At 43.8% G+C, this 16124-nt stretch overlaps 1 protein-coding gene across 7 annotated transcripts in view; it reads right to left on the bottom strand.

Moving 5' to 3' along the window:
• Window positions 1-16124, bottom strand: part of NBEAL2 (neurobeachin like 2) — a 750879-nt gene that overhangs the window by 183642 nt on the left and 551113 nt on the right. For all 7 annotated transcript variants that reach the window (XM_086940998.1, XM_086940997.1, XM_086941000.1 and 4 more), the window contains 3 exons: window positions 10197-10375; window positions 9197-9356; window positions 6682-6819 (listed from right to left, as the gene is read on the bottom strand). In XM_086940998.1, the coding sequence (XP_086797124.1) occupies window positions 6682-6819; window positions 9197-9356; window positions 10197-10375 (477 nt within the window). The remainder of the gene's footprint in view (window positions 1-6681; window positions 6820-9196; window positions 9357-10196; window positions 10376-16124) is intronic.

Here is a 16124-nt window from a genome sequence, read left to right as displayed (position 1 = left end):
ACATACCTGTGCACCACGCCTACAACCCACTGCTTATGCTACAGGTAAGACCCCCCTCTAGCTGGGTGATATACCACTGGTTAGGGTACTGGTGCATGAGCCCTGTACCCCTAGTGTCTAAGTCCATTCTTAGAGTTTGTAAGTACAGTAAAGCAATTAAGAGTATATGGTCTGAAAGTTTGTCATTAGGAACTCCACAGCACCATAATGGCCTTACTTAATTCTGGGAATTTTTGTATGAAATTTCTCAGCAGATTAAACCCACACTGATGTCAGTGTGGGATTTAATGCCAAATGCGCTCAGAGGGCATCTTAGAGATGCTCCCTGAAAAACGACCTAACTCTAATGTCCTGGCTGCTCACCAGCTGCCACCCCCAGACATGATTCTGGACCCCGGGTCGAGAGCCTCCCACTCTCAGGTTCCTGAAACAAAGTACATCCTGGGTAGAGGTGATAAACCTCCTCACCCAGGATGGGCAGGGTCCACGAAGAGGAAGCTTCAAAGGCTTGCTGCATTTGGGACCTGACCCAGCCATTTGTTTCTCCCAGCAACTGGCCCCCACCGGTTCTAACCCCCACTTTGGGAGGGAGAATCATCAGGAAAATCAAGATAGGAGGAGAGGTATACCCATCTTTGCCAACCCCACCCCTCGGGTGGGGGAGGCGAGACAAAGCACAACACTCAGTCCACGCTATCTTGAAGATGGGGGACCCAAACAAAGTGAGGCTTATGCCCCCCTTCCCACGGAAGGGTGGCATAATAGGGCTTGTACCCACCCCAAAGGAGGGACCCATTGGTCCCGACTTGTACCCACCTGAAATAACCCTACATTTTGAATTTAGGGGCAACCCGAACCTTGCCTCCTCAGACAAGCAAGAAGAAGAAGGGCCGAAGAGCCATGCTGAAGAAAGAAGAGGACACCAACTATCTTGGCCCCAGTCATACCGGCCTGTCCTGACCTCAACCTGCTCCAGTGGAATCCTGGCATTTGCAGCAGCAAGAAGCCCCTCCATAATCCATAAACCAGAGGACCTGCCCTGCCTTCACTACAAAGACTAAGGGCCATATCTATGATGGCAGCTTTGTGATCACAAACGCCAAATTTTGGCATTTGCGATCGCAAAATAGCTAAGTGGTATGCATGTAAGCAAAACAGCCTTGCAAAATAAGAAATCGCAAATTTGCGATTCCCTATTTTGCGATTGCATTTAAGGAATCGCAAATTGCGATTCCTTAAATGCAATTTATGAGGCCCAGAAAAAGTGCAATTTGGCCATAAGGAATCGCAAATTACCACCAACTTCAAGTTGGTGGTAATTTGCGATTTCTTTGAAAAATTAACTTTTTTGCATTTTTCTAAGTGCCTTGTGGCACACAAATCTGCCCTTTGGGCATGTATGTGTGTCACATGGGCACTCATGCACATTTCAGGGGTGCAACAGGGTGTCCTTTTGACATCCTGACACCCTTGAAATTGCATTCTCAATTTGCGATTCTCTAATTGAGAATCGCAAATTGAGAATGTCTTCCCATTCATACCTATGGGCCTCTAGGCCCAGAGGAATGAATGAGGAGGTATTCCTTAATTGCGAATTGCAATTTGCGGTTCACAATTAAGAAATATGTAGGATTCGCAAAATTATTTGCAAATCCTACATACATAGCATTTTGCGATTCTCAAATAGCGATTCTCTAAAAATTGCTATTTGAGATTCACAAAATGTAAATTTCATACATATGGCCCTATGTCTCCGGTGTGCACCAGACTTGCTCATAGGACAAGACACTGGCTCTGGCTGAATCCACGAGTCTGCACCACTCTGTACGCCGACATCCACTGCCCGAATTTGAGTGTCCCAACAGTACAAGAAGGTAGCCCCAGCGATCTTGACCTGGGCCCTGGTGATTTCTGACCTACCTCACGCCCACTGCAGCCTCTATCAGGACGGTCCCCCCGACCATGACCAGAGCTGGTAAGGAAACTTGATGCCTCAAGACATCAATGGGCCCAACGCCCCACAGCCTTGGATGGCCCAACTGACGGTGTCCAGGAAACCTCTGTGTCCTAGCAACCACCTTCATTCCATCTTATCTCTCCAACCATTGGTCGCCTCCAGGAATCCTCCTTGCCACATCCTGTAGTGTTTGTTCTGACCAGAGATCTCCTATTGAAAACAACAGGGCACCCAATGCTGATCCAGCACCCTGCACCCGGCCACCCCTGTGCCGCTGAGGGTGCCCCTTGTGTGCTAACTTGGATCCCCCTTTGCCTGGAGTTTAACCCGAAGAGCTTTGCTCCCTCAACCCAGTGACCTGCCCGACTGCAGCCACCAACCAACAGCCCTCTAGCCCCGTAGCCTAACATTGGGCCTTAGCACTCTGCACTCCACCATCATAGTGACGCTGGGGGTGCTTTTTAAGTACATACTAAACCCTGGGTGAACCCTTGTTCTACACCCAGAAACTCGACCCTCCACACCGTTTTCTTACCTGCAAACCAATAACCTAATTTTTCTCCATAGGATTGCATTGACTGGTTTCCTCTGAAAAACCTTTAAGTGTTGAGGGTGTTTGCATGGCAAACCTAAGTAACTGTGTTTTATTGAAAACGTATTTTACTAGGAAATGTCCCAGTGTAATATCTAGGCATAACACACTGAGTAGAAAAAGTCATCTAAAAAGTACCCCAAAAAGTTATCTGAAAAGTAACCACAAAGAAATTATAAATACTTAGGGGCACATGCATCAAGCTAGGCAATTGCGATTCCTTAATAGCGATTATTAAGGAATCGTTATTAAGGATTCGCAATTGTCTATGCATGTAGGTTTTGCAAAAATATTTGCAATTCCTAACACATTCCTTAAATGCAAATCGCAAAATGAGGATTCGCAATTAAGGAATGCCTTCCCATTCATTCCTATGGGCCTAGAATGCAATTTGAAGGGTGCCAGGGGCCTTTAAGGCCACCCTGATGCACCCCCAAACTTGGCATGTATGCTCATGTGGCGCACACAAATGCCCTAAGGGCATAAGTGTGCGCCACATGGCACTTTGAAAATTGCAGTTTTGTGCATTTTTTCAAACCTTTTGCAAATTACCATCAACTTGCAGCTGATGCACATTTAGGAAAAGGCTTTGATGCATTCCAAATAGGGAATCTCAATGTGCGATTCCATAACAGCATTCGCAATTTAGGTAATCGCAAAATTTGCGATTACCTATATTGCAAATGGGTTTTGGGTTCATGCATCCCAATTGCCTAAATACCGGTCGCAAAAGGGGCAATTCTGAGAATCGGCTCGTTTGCGATCGGTATTTAGGTTGATGCATGTGCCCCTTACTGTTTTGAAATATTCTACAAACCTGTAACAAAAGTCATTTTCATCCAGCTTGCCTGTTGATCAATCTACTTTGAAAAGTACGATTCGATTTACCTGTACCAAGTCCTGCTTGGTTCTAAAAATAGAATACAACTAAAGAAATATTTTGAATACAATTGGTCTGAGTTCAGTCTTTGAGTGTGTGACATCATTTCTTGCCTGTGTGTGTACAATAAATGTTTAACGCTATCCTCTGATAAAGCCTTACTGCTCGCCCACACTACTACAAATAGAGATTAAGGTATTATCTATCTACTTTAACCTCTGTAAGCCTTTGGGGATCCACCGGACTCTGTGCCACACTAAGTAGTGTCCTTCAGTGCCAGAGACTACTATGGCAATGTATTTTTTTTTTTAGACCAAACATTTTTTGGGGTTTTAGACAATTCTTGTCAGATTGTCTAGGTCCCAGCAGCAGACTTACAAAGCTATGACAAAACACGCACTGGGAAAGCCAAAAGGCTTACATTTAAGCCCAGACCCACTGATTTTACTAATGCTTGTTTATTTACCTGGAATGTTGAACTACCATTTGGTAACCGCAACAAGCATGACTGACTAGTTCGCTATACTTTTTTACTTTGTGTCATTTCCTTACCAAGTTGAGTTTTATTCTGGGACACGTTTGCTGTGGTGATTTATGTTTTTATCTGAAGGCACTGCTGTCAGGGTTCATATCATGCAGCCATTTCTGACAGACAGAATCAGCAGTGTGGCGAGATCCCCTTCAAAGAAGGGGGGCCACAGAGCCTGCGTATTCATGAACTTAATGGTGTAAATGACTCCATGGATGAATAGTGGACATGGAACACCCTGCCCACACAGCTGCGACAGACCCAGGACCTGCTGTCCTTCAGGAGACTTCTCAAGACCTGGCTGTTTGAGCAGTAGCTTCTCCCCCACCCCCGCTCAGGGCCTTGAGACCCTCACAAGTAGTGTGCTCTACAAATGAATGATTGATTGACTTATTGACAACGCCAAGGTTAGAACCATGGTGAACTATACTAGTGGGTAAAGGGGGTGGGAAACCTATGAAAAATGAGCAGCACACTGGGGAAATGAATTTTATTTTCATGCCCGAGCAGAGAATCGATCTGATTTACACAGGAACTAGGCCTCATTCAAACTGCTCTTGGGATACCATGACATGTAAGGAATGCCGTAAGTAGTTAAATCAAAAGCCGCAGTCTGAACCCGCTGGAGCTGCTCGCTTGAATGAGGCAGGAGACCTAGAAAAAAACCACTAATGAAGATCCACGTGGATGTCTCCTCTAGCCAAGGCTAAAAAGTATTTTTAAGGAAGTAAACGTCCTCCTTCTGTCCTCATCAAGAGAATTTGGAAGAGGAGTTCACCTGGGTGACTGCGGTGGGCCAGTAGAGTGGTCATATTAACCCCAAGGAGTGTTTTTGTTCAAGACATGGACTGGAAGGATTCTCCAGATGGAAGGTACCAACTCAAGTACATGCCTCTCTTCCCCAAGTCTTAGGCATCTTCCTTCAGTTTGTAAAGTCTTCAGGTCACGGATGTAGTCCATTGAATACTACTCTCCCTTCCGTTCCCCATTGTGCGTGTTCAGACTGACTCTATTCAACCAGGTACTGACCCACTGAGAGACAACCACATGAAGGTCAACCCATCGTGGGACAAACTCATCAAGTGGGATGGGGGGGGGCAATAAAATGAAAAAACAAAAAACACAAACCCTCTGAAACATATTTTAACAGCAAAAAAAACTGAATTACAACAATGCAGTTCAGCTGGAATCTATTACTAAGGGAAATATAGGTTGCAAAACCCAGGCGTGAGCAGAAACGGGAAGTACACATTGATGGCTGCAGCATGGCGACAGTAACTGGAGCTTCACAATGTAACAGCTGCTGAGCAAACACGGGCTGTTGGGCTGTGGTGGATGGAAGGGATGCTGCAGCTGGTAAGCACATCCAGAGAGAGGGGGATAAAGTGAAGAGAAAGCACACAAGGGGCAATGGTTTTGCAGCTGAGGGGAATAAAGGAAGTCAAACAAGGCAATTAAGGTAATCAGGGGAAGGCACAGGAGGCCCCTGTAATAAATTATAGGCAATCAACCACGAGTTGCTGAATACGTATGAAATCAATAACACTCAAGGGTTAAACATAATAATTCAATAGGTAGATCAACTAGCCTCATTTGGTAAGTTAATAAATTGTTGCGTCAGTGCCTGCTATAAAAATATCCTTCATTTACCACAGTGTCAACTTTATCGCAAGTGAACTAAATCATACGGTGCTGTAAATGCGCAGCAGAATGAAGTTTTCCTGAAATATCTTCTGCATACCATATTACTCTTTGAGGATTTTTTTGTGGGTTTTGTCTCAAGTGATCAACAAACTTTTTGGGGATACACATTTTCCCTGAGAAACATGCACTTGCAACTTGAATAGTTACAAGCCCCAAGCTAAGCTTATACTATACCTTCTAAATACCTGAATAAAAGTATTTGAAATTGAAAAAAAGTTTCATATTGATACTCAGGCACATGCATCAACCATTTTTGCGAGCACAAATGGTGCAATTCGCAAAAATCAGCAGTTTGCGCCCGCAAAAAGGGCATTTGCGATGCATCAAGGCACTCGCAATTTGAGAATTCGCACTTATTTGCGATTTCTCAAATTGCAATTGCATGTAAGGAATCGCAATTTGCGATTCCTTAAATGCAATGCATGAACCTCTTTAGAAAAGTGATTTCGCTAATAGGGGCGCAAATTACCGTGAAGTTGCACTTGATGGTAATTTGCACATTTTTCAAAGTTTCATGCTGCGCACACACATGTCCTTGGGGCAGGTGTGAGCTCAACATGGGTGCACATCACTATTTCAGGGGTGCAACAGGGTGTCATTTTGACACCCTGGCACCCTTGAAATTGCATGCGCAATTTGCGAGTACCTTTTGGTACTCTCATATTGCGCATGCAATCTTCCATTCATTCCTATGGACCTATAGGCCGATAGGAACGAATGGGGAGCCATTCCTTAATTGCGACTCGTAATTTGCGAGTTGCGATTAAGGAATTTGTAGGAATCGCTATTTTCTCAGCGATTCCTACATGCATAGGCATTTGCGCTTCCTTATTAGCGAATCCTTATTTTTCTCTAATAAGGAATCGCAAATAGCATGTTTGATGCATGTGCCTGACTGTTTCGAGCTTTGGACTTCAAACCAAAGAAAATATTTCTCTTGGTAAAGAAACTTGGTAAGGAAGTTGGTGAATTGGGGCACAGCTGCTTACGTGCAATGCTTCTCCTGTGAACCCCTTTACCTGAGTGTCTTCCAGCATGATGTAGCCAATAATGATCCTTATACCAATCTGGGCCATCTCCTTAAGGTCCGAGGTCCCATTGGACAAGTGATGCCACACCCCCAGCCTGTCCAGCAGGCTGGTCACACCTTCAAAGACCTACACAAGGGAAGAGGAGAGCATTAGAAGTTATGCATTGTTTGCTCTGAAAGTGCAAGAGAAGCTTCCTCCATGTTCTTTCAAACACATACATACATAAAAGTGAGAGAAATCGGCTATTTCAAACAAAATCGCCAATTCAACAACCTTTGCTTCTAGTGCAGATATTAGTAGGCATTCAAATGATCTTCTCACCAGGGAGTTTCTTAAAATAAAGCTTAATCCACCTGAGCCATGCTTGTCCATCCACTCTGGGAGCAACTTTGAGTCTCATTGGGTTTTATTGTCATTTAGCTTTACGCATCATAAGGTATCCATACCGACCTAACTAAATCCTCCTTAACCAAATGTCTCCCACCCTTCTATTAACTCCTATGAACCCTACCCTCATAACCCGCCTCTAACCACCCAGCTTCGCAACCAGCTTTCTATTAGCCCTCACAAGGTCACTCATTCTGACATGTCTTTCCAAAAAAGGTATTGGTACCTTTCCATTAACCCTAGAACCTCAATCACCTTGGACGTGTGAAGCCTCCATCATCCTGGTTGAAGTTGTCTTGAATTGGGCTCTATAACTTATTGAAGTTGTAGGTCTCATCCATTATATCAATTGCCAGTTCGTCGTGGCACAATGACGTTCTAACCATAACGAAAGGACCAGCTGTTTTGCTACTAAGAGTAGGCGTGATATTGTTTAGCCCTGTTGGGGATAAGTTTCCCCAGCAGCTGGCTCCCTAAAAATGTTCGTATATGGGCACCTCTCTATTTCTCTACCTGTAGCCTGGGAATTGCCAGACAATATCTCCACACAGAATTAAGTAAACCTAGGTAAAAGAAGATAGCATATGCATTATCATTCCAGTCTCACCACAGCTTCTCCAGTCGTTGATGGATTTGGAGTCCTCCATTCTGTATAGTCTTGCTGGGGTGTAAATCCACCTATGGAGGATCTTCTAAAGCTTCTCTTTACACTGTGCATGGTGTGATCAATATGATGTGCACCATTTAGGGTTCTTACCTGATCTGGCTATCAAGGAGATGGTTGCTTTCACCACAGAGGGTGTAATTTGTGCCATAATTTAATTTATGCCATGACTGGAAGTAGTTCAGGAGAAAACTTTTTATAAAAGGTGGGTGTAAAATCATCTGGACCTGGAACTTTGGCTGGTTTCAGGTTTTGATAACCCCCAACACTTCCAATTTAGTTATGGTTTGGAGGCAACGTTAGACTTCGGAAAGTGACAAAGTGCAGTTTCATAGACCATTATTTGGAGGGGTGCTATCTTTTCAGATCATGGTGTTTCATTGACTTTCACTCTTATATTCCCATCAACTGCAGGACTCAACATGATCCCTAAACCTCCTTATTCTTTGCAACAGCAGGTCCCTCAAGCCTCACAGCCTTATTCTGTTCATAGGACACACTCATCTACAGCCAGAGTCCCAACCTTGCTTAGTGGGTAGGAATGCACCCAGGGCCAGACAGGGGACATTAGCCCCACAGCGATTGCCTGCACAGTTGTGTATTTTCCTACTGCAACCAATCTTTCCCTTTGTGCAAGGAATACATCTGTGTTCATATTTAGTTTTAGATTTTTTGTGTGTGTATGGTACAAAGAACATATTTATATATTTATTTGGGGTATTCATTAACAAATCGCTTTCCCAAAATATAGAAAATTACATTAAAAAATGACAGGATAACTTTACCATAAAATACAGAAAACAGAGTAGATAACTTCGTAAAACTTGAGCGATATGACAGATGAAAAAAAGGGCAACATTTGATCACAATAACCAGGTCTAAATTAGGCTCACACTCAAGGTAATCATATAAGTGCAAGATATTCGCTGAATGAAATATTGAAAAACTTTACAAAGAAAGGTTGAGTTGCATTACTCTATAGGACTGTTACCACTGGCAGAGAAAAGAAAATACGCCTTTGACCTGTTTGAAGACTTCTATCAACTTAGATTCAAAGTTAAGAAACCTTCTAGTCAGCTAAGGCCTTGGTACTATAATGCGCTTGCTTTTGAGTAACCCACAGCTGCTGTTCACCTATTAGATCCAAGCTTGCTCCACATCATGAAAACTCCCCTAAAATGTAATGTTCCTTTGTTACATGTAAACATCACACGTACTCCCACATTGAAAGGAATTCACCAAGGGCAGTAATAATGACTTGCTTTTTGCTCCGCCTGCCACCACTTGAGCTCCTCCAGTGAACCGAACAATATTAGGTGTGCACATCTATTAGTTAAGGCATGGTCTATTGAAGCAAATCCTGCACCCTTCTTTAAGTTTTGTCTATTAGTGTTGGCCCCATACATACTTTATTATTCGATGGGTGAGCTGTGACTTGTTCAAATCACATACCTTCTCGCTCCAGAGGGTTTGATTGTTGTGTCCCTCTGAGAATAAGAAGTCTTGGAGGAGTCGCAACAGCTTAAGTACATTCTGAGTGTGGCTCGGCAAGGCTGCTGGGGTGGATTCCTTGATATCCGTGAATGCAGACTCCAGCATCATCTCCAGGAGGCTGCAAGTAAGAAGACCGTGTCACACAGCTCAAATAAAGTATTTCCAACAGGTTATTCCACAACTAGACCTCTGTCAATATCCTGTCTCTAAGATAAGCCTTCTTACTTTAGTTTCCCGCTAAGCCCTTCTTTAAGAGGCTGGTAGGGCAAGGATCAGCTAAGTCCTGAATATTCTTCTGGAATAAAAGATAAGGTACCAATGCTGCAGATGTTTCCGCACTGTTCAGCAAATATAGCCAGTGGATCAAAGATTTATATATTCCATCCTAAAATCTACCAGTTCTTGGTTACAAAAACTTTCGTAGTGAGCCATCTAGACAGAATAAAAGAAGGCGATAAAAGTATTTTCCATACAAATTCCAGGCTTGATGGTGTCTGATAATTCAAGCACATTTTCTAAGAAACCTGGGAGGGATTCAAGATTAGCTGTTATTTTCTACCCTAGCCTCATGTCCCCCCCACTATTTACTGGATTTTATCAATTTTAAGGAAAACACCAAGCCCACTGAGGCAGTAGATGCCTAGTAGTTCACCTGATCACTAGCTCAACCTCTCACATGCAAGTTAAGACTCACCATAAAAAACATTAAGAATTAATAAAGCTGATTAACAAGTTCCTCTATCTCAGTCTATATGGATAATACATTATTGTAGTGTTTATAATGTGGAGCAAATAAGACGATCACTGAGGGTGTGGTGATGAAGTACTTTCAAAGGAATTTCATGCCCATGACAGCAGATGGAGCATCTTTATGTAGAGGTCATCCAATGCTCCCCGAAATTGCAGGAAATGTACAGACTGGTTAGCTATTTGAGGTCTGGCTGTGCTGGACACTAACCTTCTTTTGATTTCATCCGGAGGCCGCACCAGCTCGCAGGTCATGCCCAGCTTGGTCAAGACTGAAAATACCTGCCCTCTTTCCTTCCATGCCAATTCGTCATAGCCCTCCAAGCCTCGCCACGTCACAGAGAAGATGATGTTTGTAAGGAGGTTGCATAGCTCTTCCTCTGGTGTTTGCTGCCAACAAGAGAACCAACAGCAGCAGCAAGAAGAAGTAAAAATAGAAGGAAATTGAATAAATGAAATTGATTCCAATGAATTAAGATCCTTTCACATTCAATTAGAATACATGGGATTTTCTATCCAAAACATTACCACAAGGAAAATAAGTATTACTATTAGAGCTAACTTAAAAGTAAGGGTGGGCGTAGTTCGCAAAGTAGAGCTACACGAAGCTACGCGAAGTGCACTTCGCACTACGCGAACTTCACGTAGCACTACGCGAGCTGCGTAGTAGCATGTTCGCACTGTGCAAGATGCGTTTTCAATGATTGCACAGTGCGGGCAAGCATCCGGCACTGTGCAATCATTGAAAGCGGCATCTTGCACTGGGCGAGCTGTAGTTTTCTGCTGCTCAAGTAGATTATTACTCGAGCGGCTGCTTTCTCAACGCGAACTGGTAGTTTCTCATTAAGAGCGGTCGTGAGCATGCGCAACCACTCACAATAAGAAACCTTACCTCCCCGCGTTGAGAATCTCGCCGGGATGTCATTTTGATTGCTCGCGGTCGTGAACATGACGTTCAGGACCGCGAACAAGCAAAAAATGAGCGTTAAGCTGCACTACGCGTGTCCGCACTGTGCTACGTGCAGCTCGCGTAGTGCAAAGTTGCGCAAACTTCGCAAACTCCGCGAGCGTAGCGTAGTGCTTCGCCCAGGGTTACTTAAAAGTAACTGCATAGCTACTCCGTCCCTGTTAGGGTGAGCACCCCAATCCAAACAGATACAATTATTTGTCACAGTGAACTTCAACCATAAACTTCACCACCCAAAGAAATATTATAAAATTAATTAAAATGGACTGGTGGCTAGTTACTGCAGACATTCAAGGTGAATTCTGGGTCCAAAGCATTACTAATTTGGAGAGTGAAATATTAAGTTCTTGCACGGACAAACATCTCAACACATCGCCTAACAGAATCTAAACAAGTTTCCTTTGTGAACATGTACATAAATACCTAATTTTATCAGTGCCTTCTGGACAAGGCAAGTAAAGTTGGAATCACGCCATGGCCTGGATTTCAATCAGTGAGTCTTAAGGGTTAGAGCATGAATTACCTGCCTTTGTATCATTCATATAGTGTGTCCTGCCATTGACAGACCCACATAGTGCTCTAATTCATTTTGGTTTCCTGGGATCCATTTAATGTGCATTGTTCATGGGGTGTTAAGTGCAATGTGTCTTATGTGGAAGGTTTTTGGTGATAGGCGCAAGATTTTAATAAGAGCTTCAAACATGTTGCTATGCAAGTCACTGCACATAAGCATGAGTAGCTGGAAGAGAGTGTGAAGAAACCCAGTGGATCACACCTGCCCTTTAAAGAGGGGTCCTTATCGCAAAGATAAGATAGTCAGACTCACCTATATTCACCAAGAAACAACAGGGAGGTGATCCCTTCAAGCACTGTTAAGCAAGCAGGATATTTAAGATTACAATAAATGGGAATGGGCCTATGGGCCTAGTGCTATCCAATAATGGCTCATGAATGAGGTACAAAGGGTGCCTCTATCAAACAGCACGTAATTTCGACAATCGGATGTTTTGCAAGTTCGCCAGATCGTTGACGCACATGGGACAAGCCACTTATGCACGAAAGGCAAGCATGTCTGCACCTAGCCATACCTCTCCCGCACCCAGCCCAAGGAGCCCTGGTCTTTCACCTTCCCGCCACTACCTTGCTGTGACCCTCCATGCCGTCAACAATGGCCCCTCTTCAACACAGTGCTGCCTCACTACACCACACAACAGTGAGGGAGCTTTCTCCTGTGCTTCCTGTAAGATGTCATGCACTTATGCACAGCCACTGCACCACCAGCACCCAATACCCCTCTCTCACACTTACCCTGTCCTACAACCACCCACACAACATTCCACACTTGCATGCATGTTCCTCAACACACGCTCACTCGCTCACAAAACACGCCGCAAACAGCCCCTATTTTCTTCACTGAAACTTTGCAGAACCCTGCATCAGCACCTGGCATCGCAATAGCCATCCCCTCCTCCCTCACCACCAAACACCCCACCCTAGCTACAAGGTTGCCAGACAAGACAGACTTCACAAGCCCAGAGGTGGAATCACCATCATCTGGAAGAATGCCATCCACTGCACCAAATCCATGGACACGTCATCCTCCAACATGAAACATCTGTTGTTCCATGATTATTGCCTTGCAAGAACAAGATAGAGATGAACCATGGGAATGTGCCAAAGAACCTATAAGCAAACGATTTGAAATTATATTGGAGGGAGGGGGCTAAACTTATGATGTATACAATGTAAATGTCTTGATTTATAAACCTAATAAAGTTTGTTTTAAAAAAAACAATTAAACATCTATTGTTCAAGCTCCACATCACAGCCAAGTTCACTCTAAGCGGTACTATAATCTACAGACCACCAGGACCAGGCACCAACTTCAATGACCCCATCACTGACTTTGTCGCACCACTCGCCCTCAATGCCAGAAATTACATTCTACTTGGAGACCTGAATTCCACCTGAAAGACCATGCCGACCGCAACTCAACTCATTACAGACCTTGGAAGCCTGGGCCACGCCCAATTTGTAAAAGAGACCTACACACATCTCTGTACACCTCCAGGACCCTATTTTTACTACTAAAGCAACATCTGATTCAACAGGTCCACATCAGTGAAACAGACGGGCCACAGCCTAGGTAAATTCAGCATCCCCGTCTTAGTACAAAATACACCAGCACCACCACCAAACCGGTCGCCAAAACTGGACCAGCATCACTGACGAGGACTGGAGTACCACTCTCAACACCCACTGACCCAAACATAGCAACAGCTTCCATTAAACCATCAAGAATTTAAACCATAGGATCACATCTTGCACCAACTCGCTGCCACCATGAACTCCATCTACTTAGAGCCAGATCGGACCCCTGGCCCCACCACCCCTACTCCAGAGGACTGCAATAAATATGTGCCATGCTCACACCCATTCTAAATGACTCTACTTCTTCTGCAACCATCCCAGGTGCTTGGAAACATGCATCTGTCCTTCTATTGCTGAAGAAACCCTCTGCAGACCCTTCACCATCCGTCAACTATAAACTGATCTCCCTGCTACCATTACCGGCCAAGGTCTTAGTCAAAATTATCAACATACACCTCACTGAATAGCTCAAGAACCACCAACTCTTCAATACCACTCAGTTTGGTTACAAACCCACCCACAGCATGAAAGCTTCCCTAATTGCCACCATGGAAGACATCAACATGACTCTGGACAGAGGAGAGACTGTGGCCCTCATGCTCCTGGATCACTCCATAAGATTTGACACAGTCTCGCACCCAAACCTCATCCAACGCCTGCACGACATCAGATTCCACGAACATGCACTCTGATGGATCTACTCCTTTCTTACTGGAAGGACCCAGTCAGTCAGCTGTTGTAAGGTTCAATAGGGCCTGAGCACAAATCAACATTTTAGTTGCAGGTTTAAATTTGCCATCTTCTCTGAACAATTACTTTTTACATGCTTTGCATGTACACAATAGCATACTTAGAAATGGTCCTGTAGGCAGCACATTTCTTAGCAGGCACACTATCAAGTTGCCTAGTACACTCCGTCCAAGCTTAAGAACATTGAGCACAATACTATTGTTTTTAGCTGTTCGGCTTGAGACAGCTATGAGTCGCAAAGACAAAAACACATCAGTGTAGCATCTCTGACATAGTGCGATTGCAACAGTGGTGTTTTTTACATAAACCACCTATGAGTTTTATGCGCCAAAGGAGTACAAGTATGGATTATTCTAGACCCTGTGACTGAGATGCAGCTCTGCTAATTCCAATTTCTATCCTGCCAAGCTGGAGACCTATTCTATACCAGACTGGCTTCCTGATACATCATATATTGGTACTGGGAGTTTGGTTGTTCCAAGAGAGAGTACTCTTACTATTCTCTAGATAGTGTAGGTAGGATTAGGGTACGAGTATTCATATATGCATTAACATACAATCGTAAAAATCATGCAGCCTTGTCATAACGGTAAAACTGTTTATCTTTTTCACCATTCTTGTAATGCTAGTAACATAGCTTTGTTTCCTCCAGCTAATAATTGCAGCTCATGTTTTTACACAAGAATATAATTGCTTCAATAAATGTTTGAAAAGCCATTTAGTATATTGTATGCATCTCCCTCTGAGCATGCCTAAATAACAACAAAATGGTAGATCTATTTCCAAGATTTCCTTGGACAATTAGAGTAGCCATGCTCTGAGGTTCCACATACCATTCAGTACGCTGTTAAGATAAGGGGTTCTGATGGAGCACTGTTAGCTACCTAGAAACTGGGGCAACATACTCTGATAAAATTGATTAAATCAGTCCCCATATTCTGATGTTTATGTTGTCTGTATACACAGTCCTACCTAATTTGTAAGAACCATACAACACAGCATGGCCCCGTACCACTCTGATGTCCGCGCAATCATCCGTGGAGTTCCGCTAGGATCCTCCCTGAGCCGAACCCTCTTCAAAGCACACACAATCCCTCTGCCAGCGTCATCCACTCTCATATCAACGTCCTCTCCTTTGCCGATATCATACAACTCATCCTCTACCTCATGTACAAGACACTCAATACCTGATTCAAGTTTAATGCCTGCATGACTGAAATCATCCACTGGATGAAGGCCAACTGTCTAAAAGCTGAACACCAACAAAACTGAAATTGGGATATTCGGGGAGAATACATCAATGTGGGACTCCACCTGGTGGGAATAGAGCTAGCACGACACCCACCACCCATGCCAAAAACCTCAGGATCATTGACAGCAAACTTGGCATGACCGCCCAAGCCACTGCCATCACCGCGTTATGCTTTCATACCCTGAAGGTGATAAGGAAGATTTTTACATGGCTCCCATTCAGCACACGGAAAACCGTCACCCAACCCCTGGTCACAAGCAAGCGGGAACACCCTCTCTGCCGGGATCAACAGAACTCTCACCAGAAGGCTGCCGATCTATCAGAACTCGGAAGCCAGAATCACTCTCAAATGCCCATACCACACTCATATCACACTACACCTGAAGGAGCACTGGCTTCCTATTTACAAATGAGCATAATTCAAATGCCTCATCCCCTTTTTAAAGGCATTTCATGACACTGCTCAAACTCTACTGCCCAGCATACCTGAACAATCGCATCTGCTCTAACAAACCTTCCAGATACCTGTCTAGACTCCTACTTGCACAAATCCCACGCATAGAGAAAACCAGATCGGGTGGCTGAGACTTTTCCTACATTGTTCCTAAAGCATGAAAAGACCTGCCTCTACACATAAGTGCCTCCGCACTAATAAAATTGAGCATAAAGCTGAAGAACTGTAGTTTCAAATAGGAGCACTAGGACCTAGGTGTGCCTAGACTCACACCTGCTCGGCGCCAGGATACCCTTCCAGGTGTTAGTCCACTCTACAAATCAGCATAACATAACTACCAGAGCTACATTCTTGTTTTAAAAATGAATCACAAATAATGCTTAGCTACATGGATTGATGCTAAAGTGTACATCTAAGGGAACAGAATGCAGTATTAATAGGTCATACATTTACAGAAATGGATATTCAAAAGTAAGAGAATTACAGGACCTCAGTAGAATTTAGATACTACAAATAAACCTGTAATTCACATTTTTATATAGCAAATACTCTATACAATGTGTAT

The sequence above is a fragment of the Lissotriton vulgaris genome, chromosome 10, assembly GCF_964263255.1.
Source record: "Lissotriton vulgaris chromosome 10, aLisVul1.2, whole genome shotgun sequence".
In the NCBI taxonomy this organism is placed as follows: domain Eukaryota; kingdom Metazoa; phylum Chordata; class Amphibia; order Caudata; family Salamandridae; genus Lissotriton; species Lissotriton vulgaris.
Note: the sequence above shows the minus strand (reverse complement) of the source record. Positions and strands in the feature narration are given on the sequence as shown.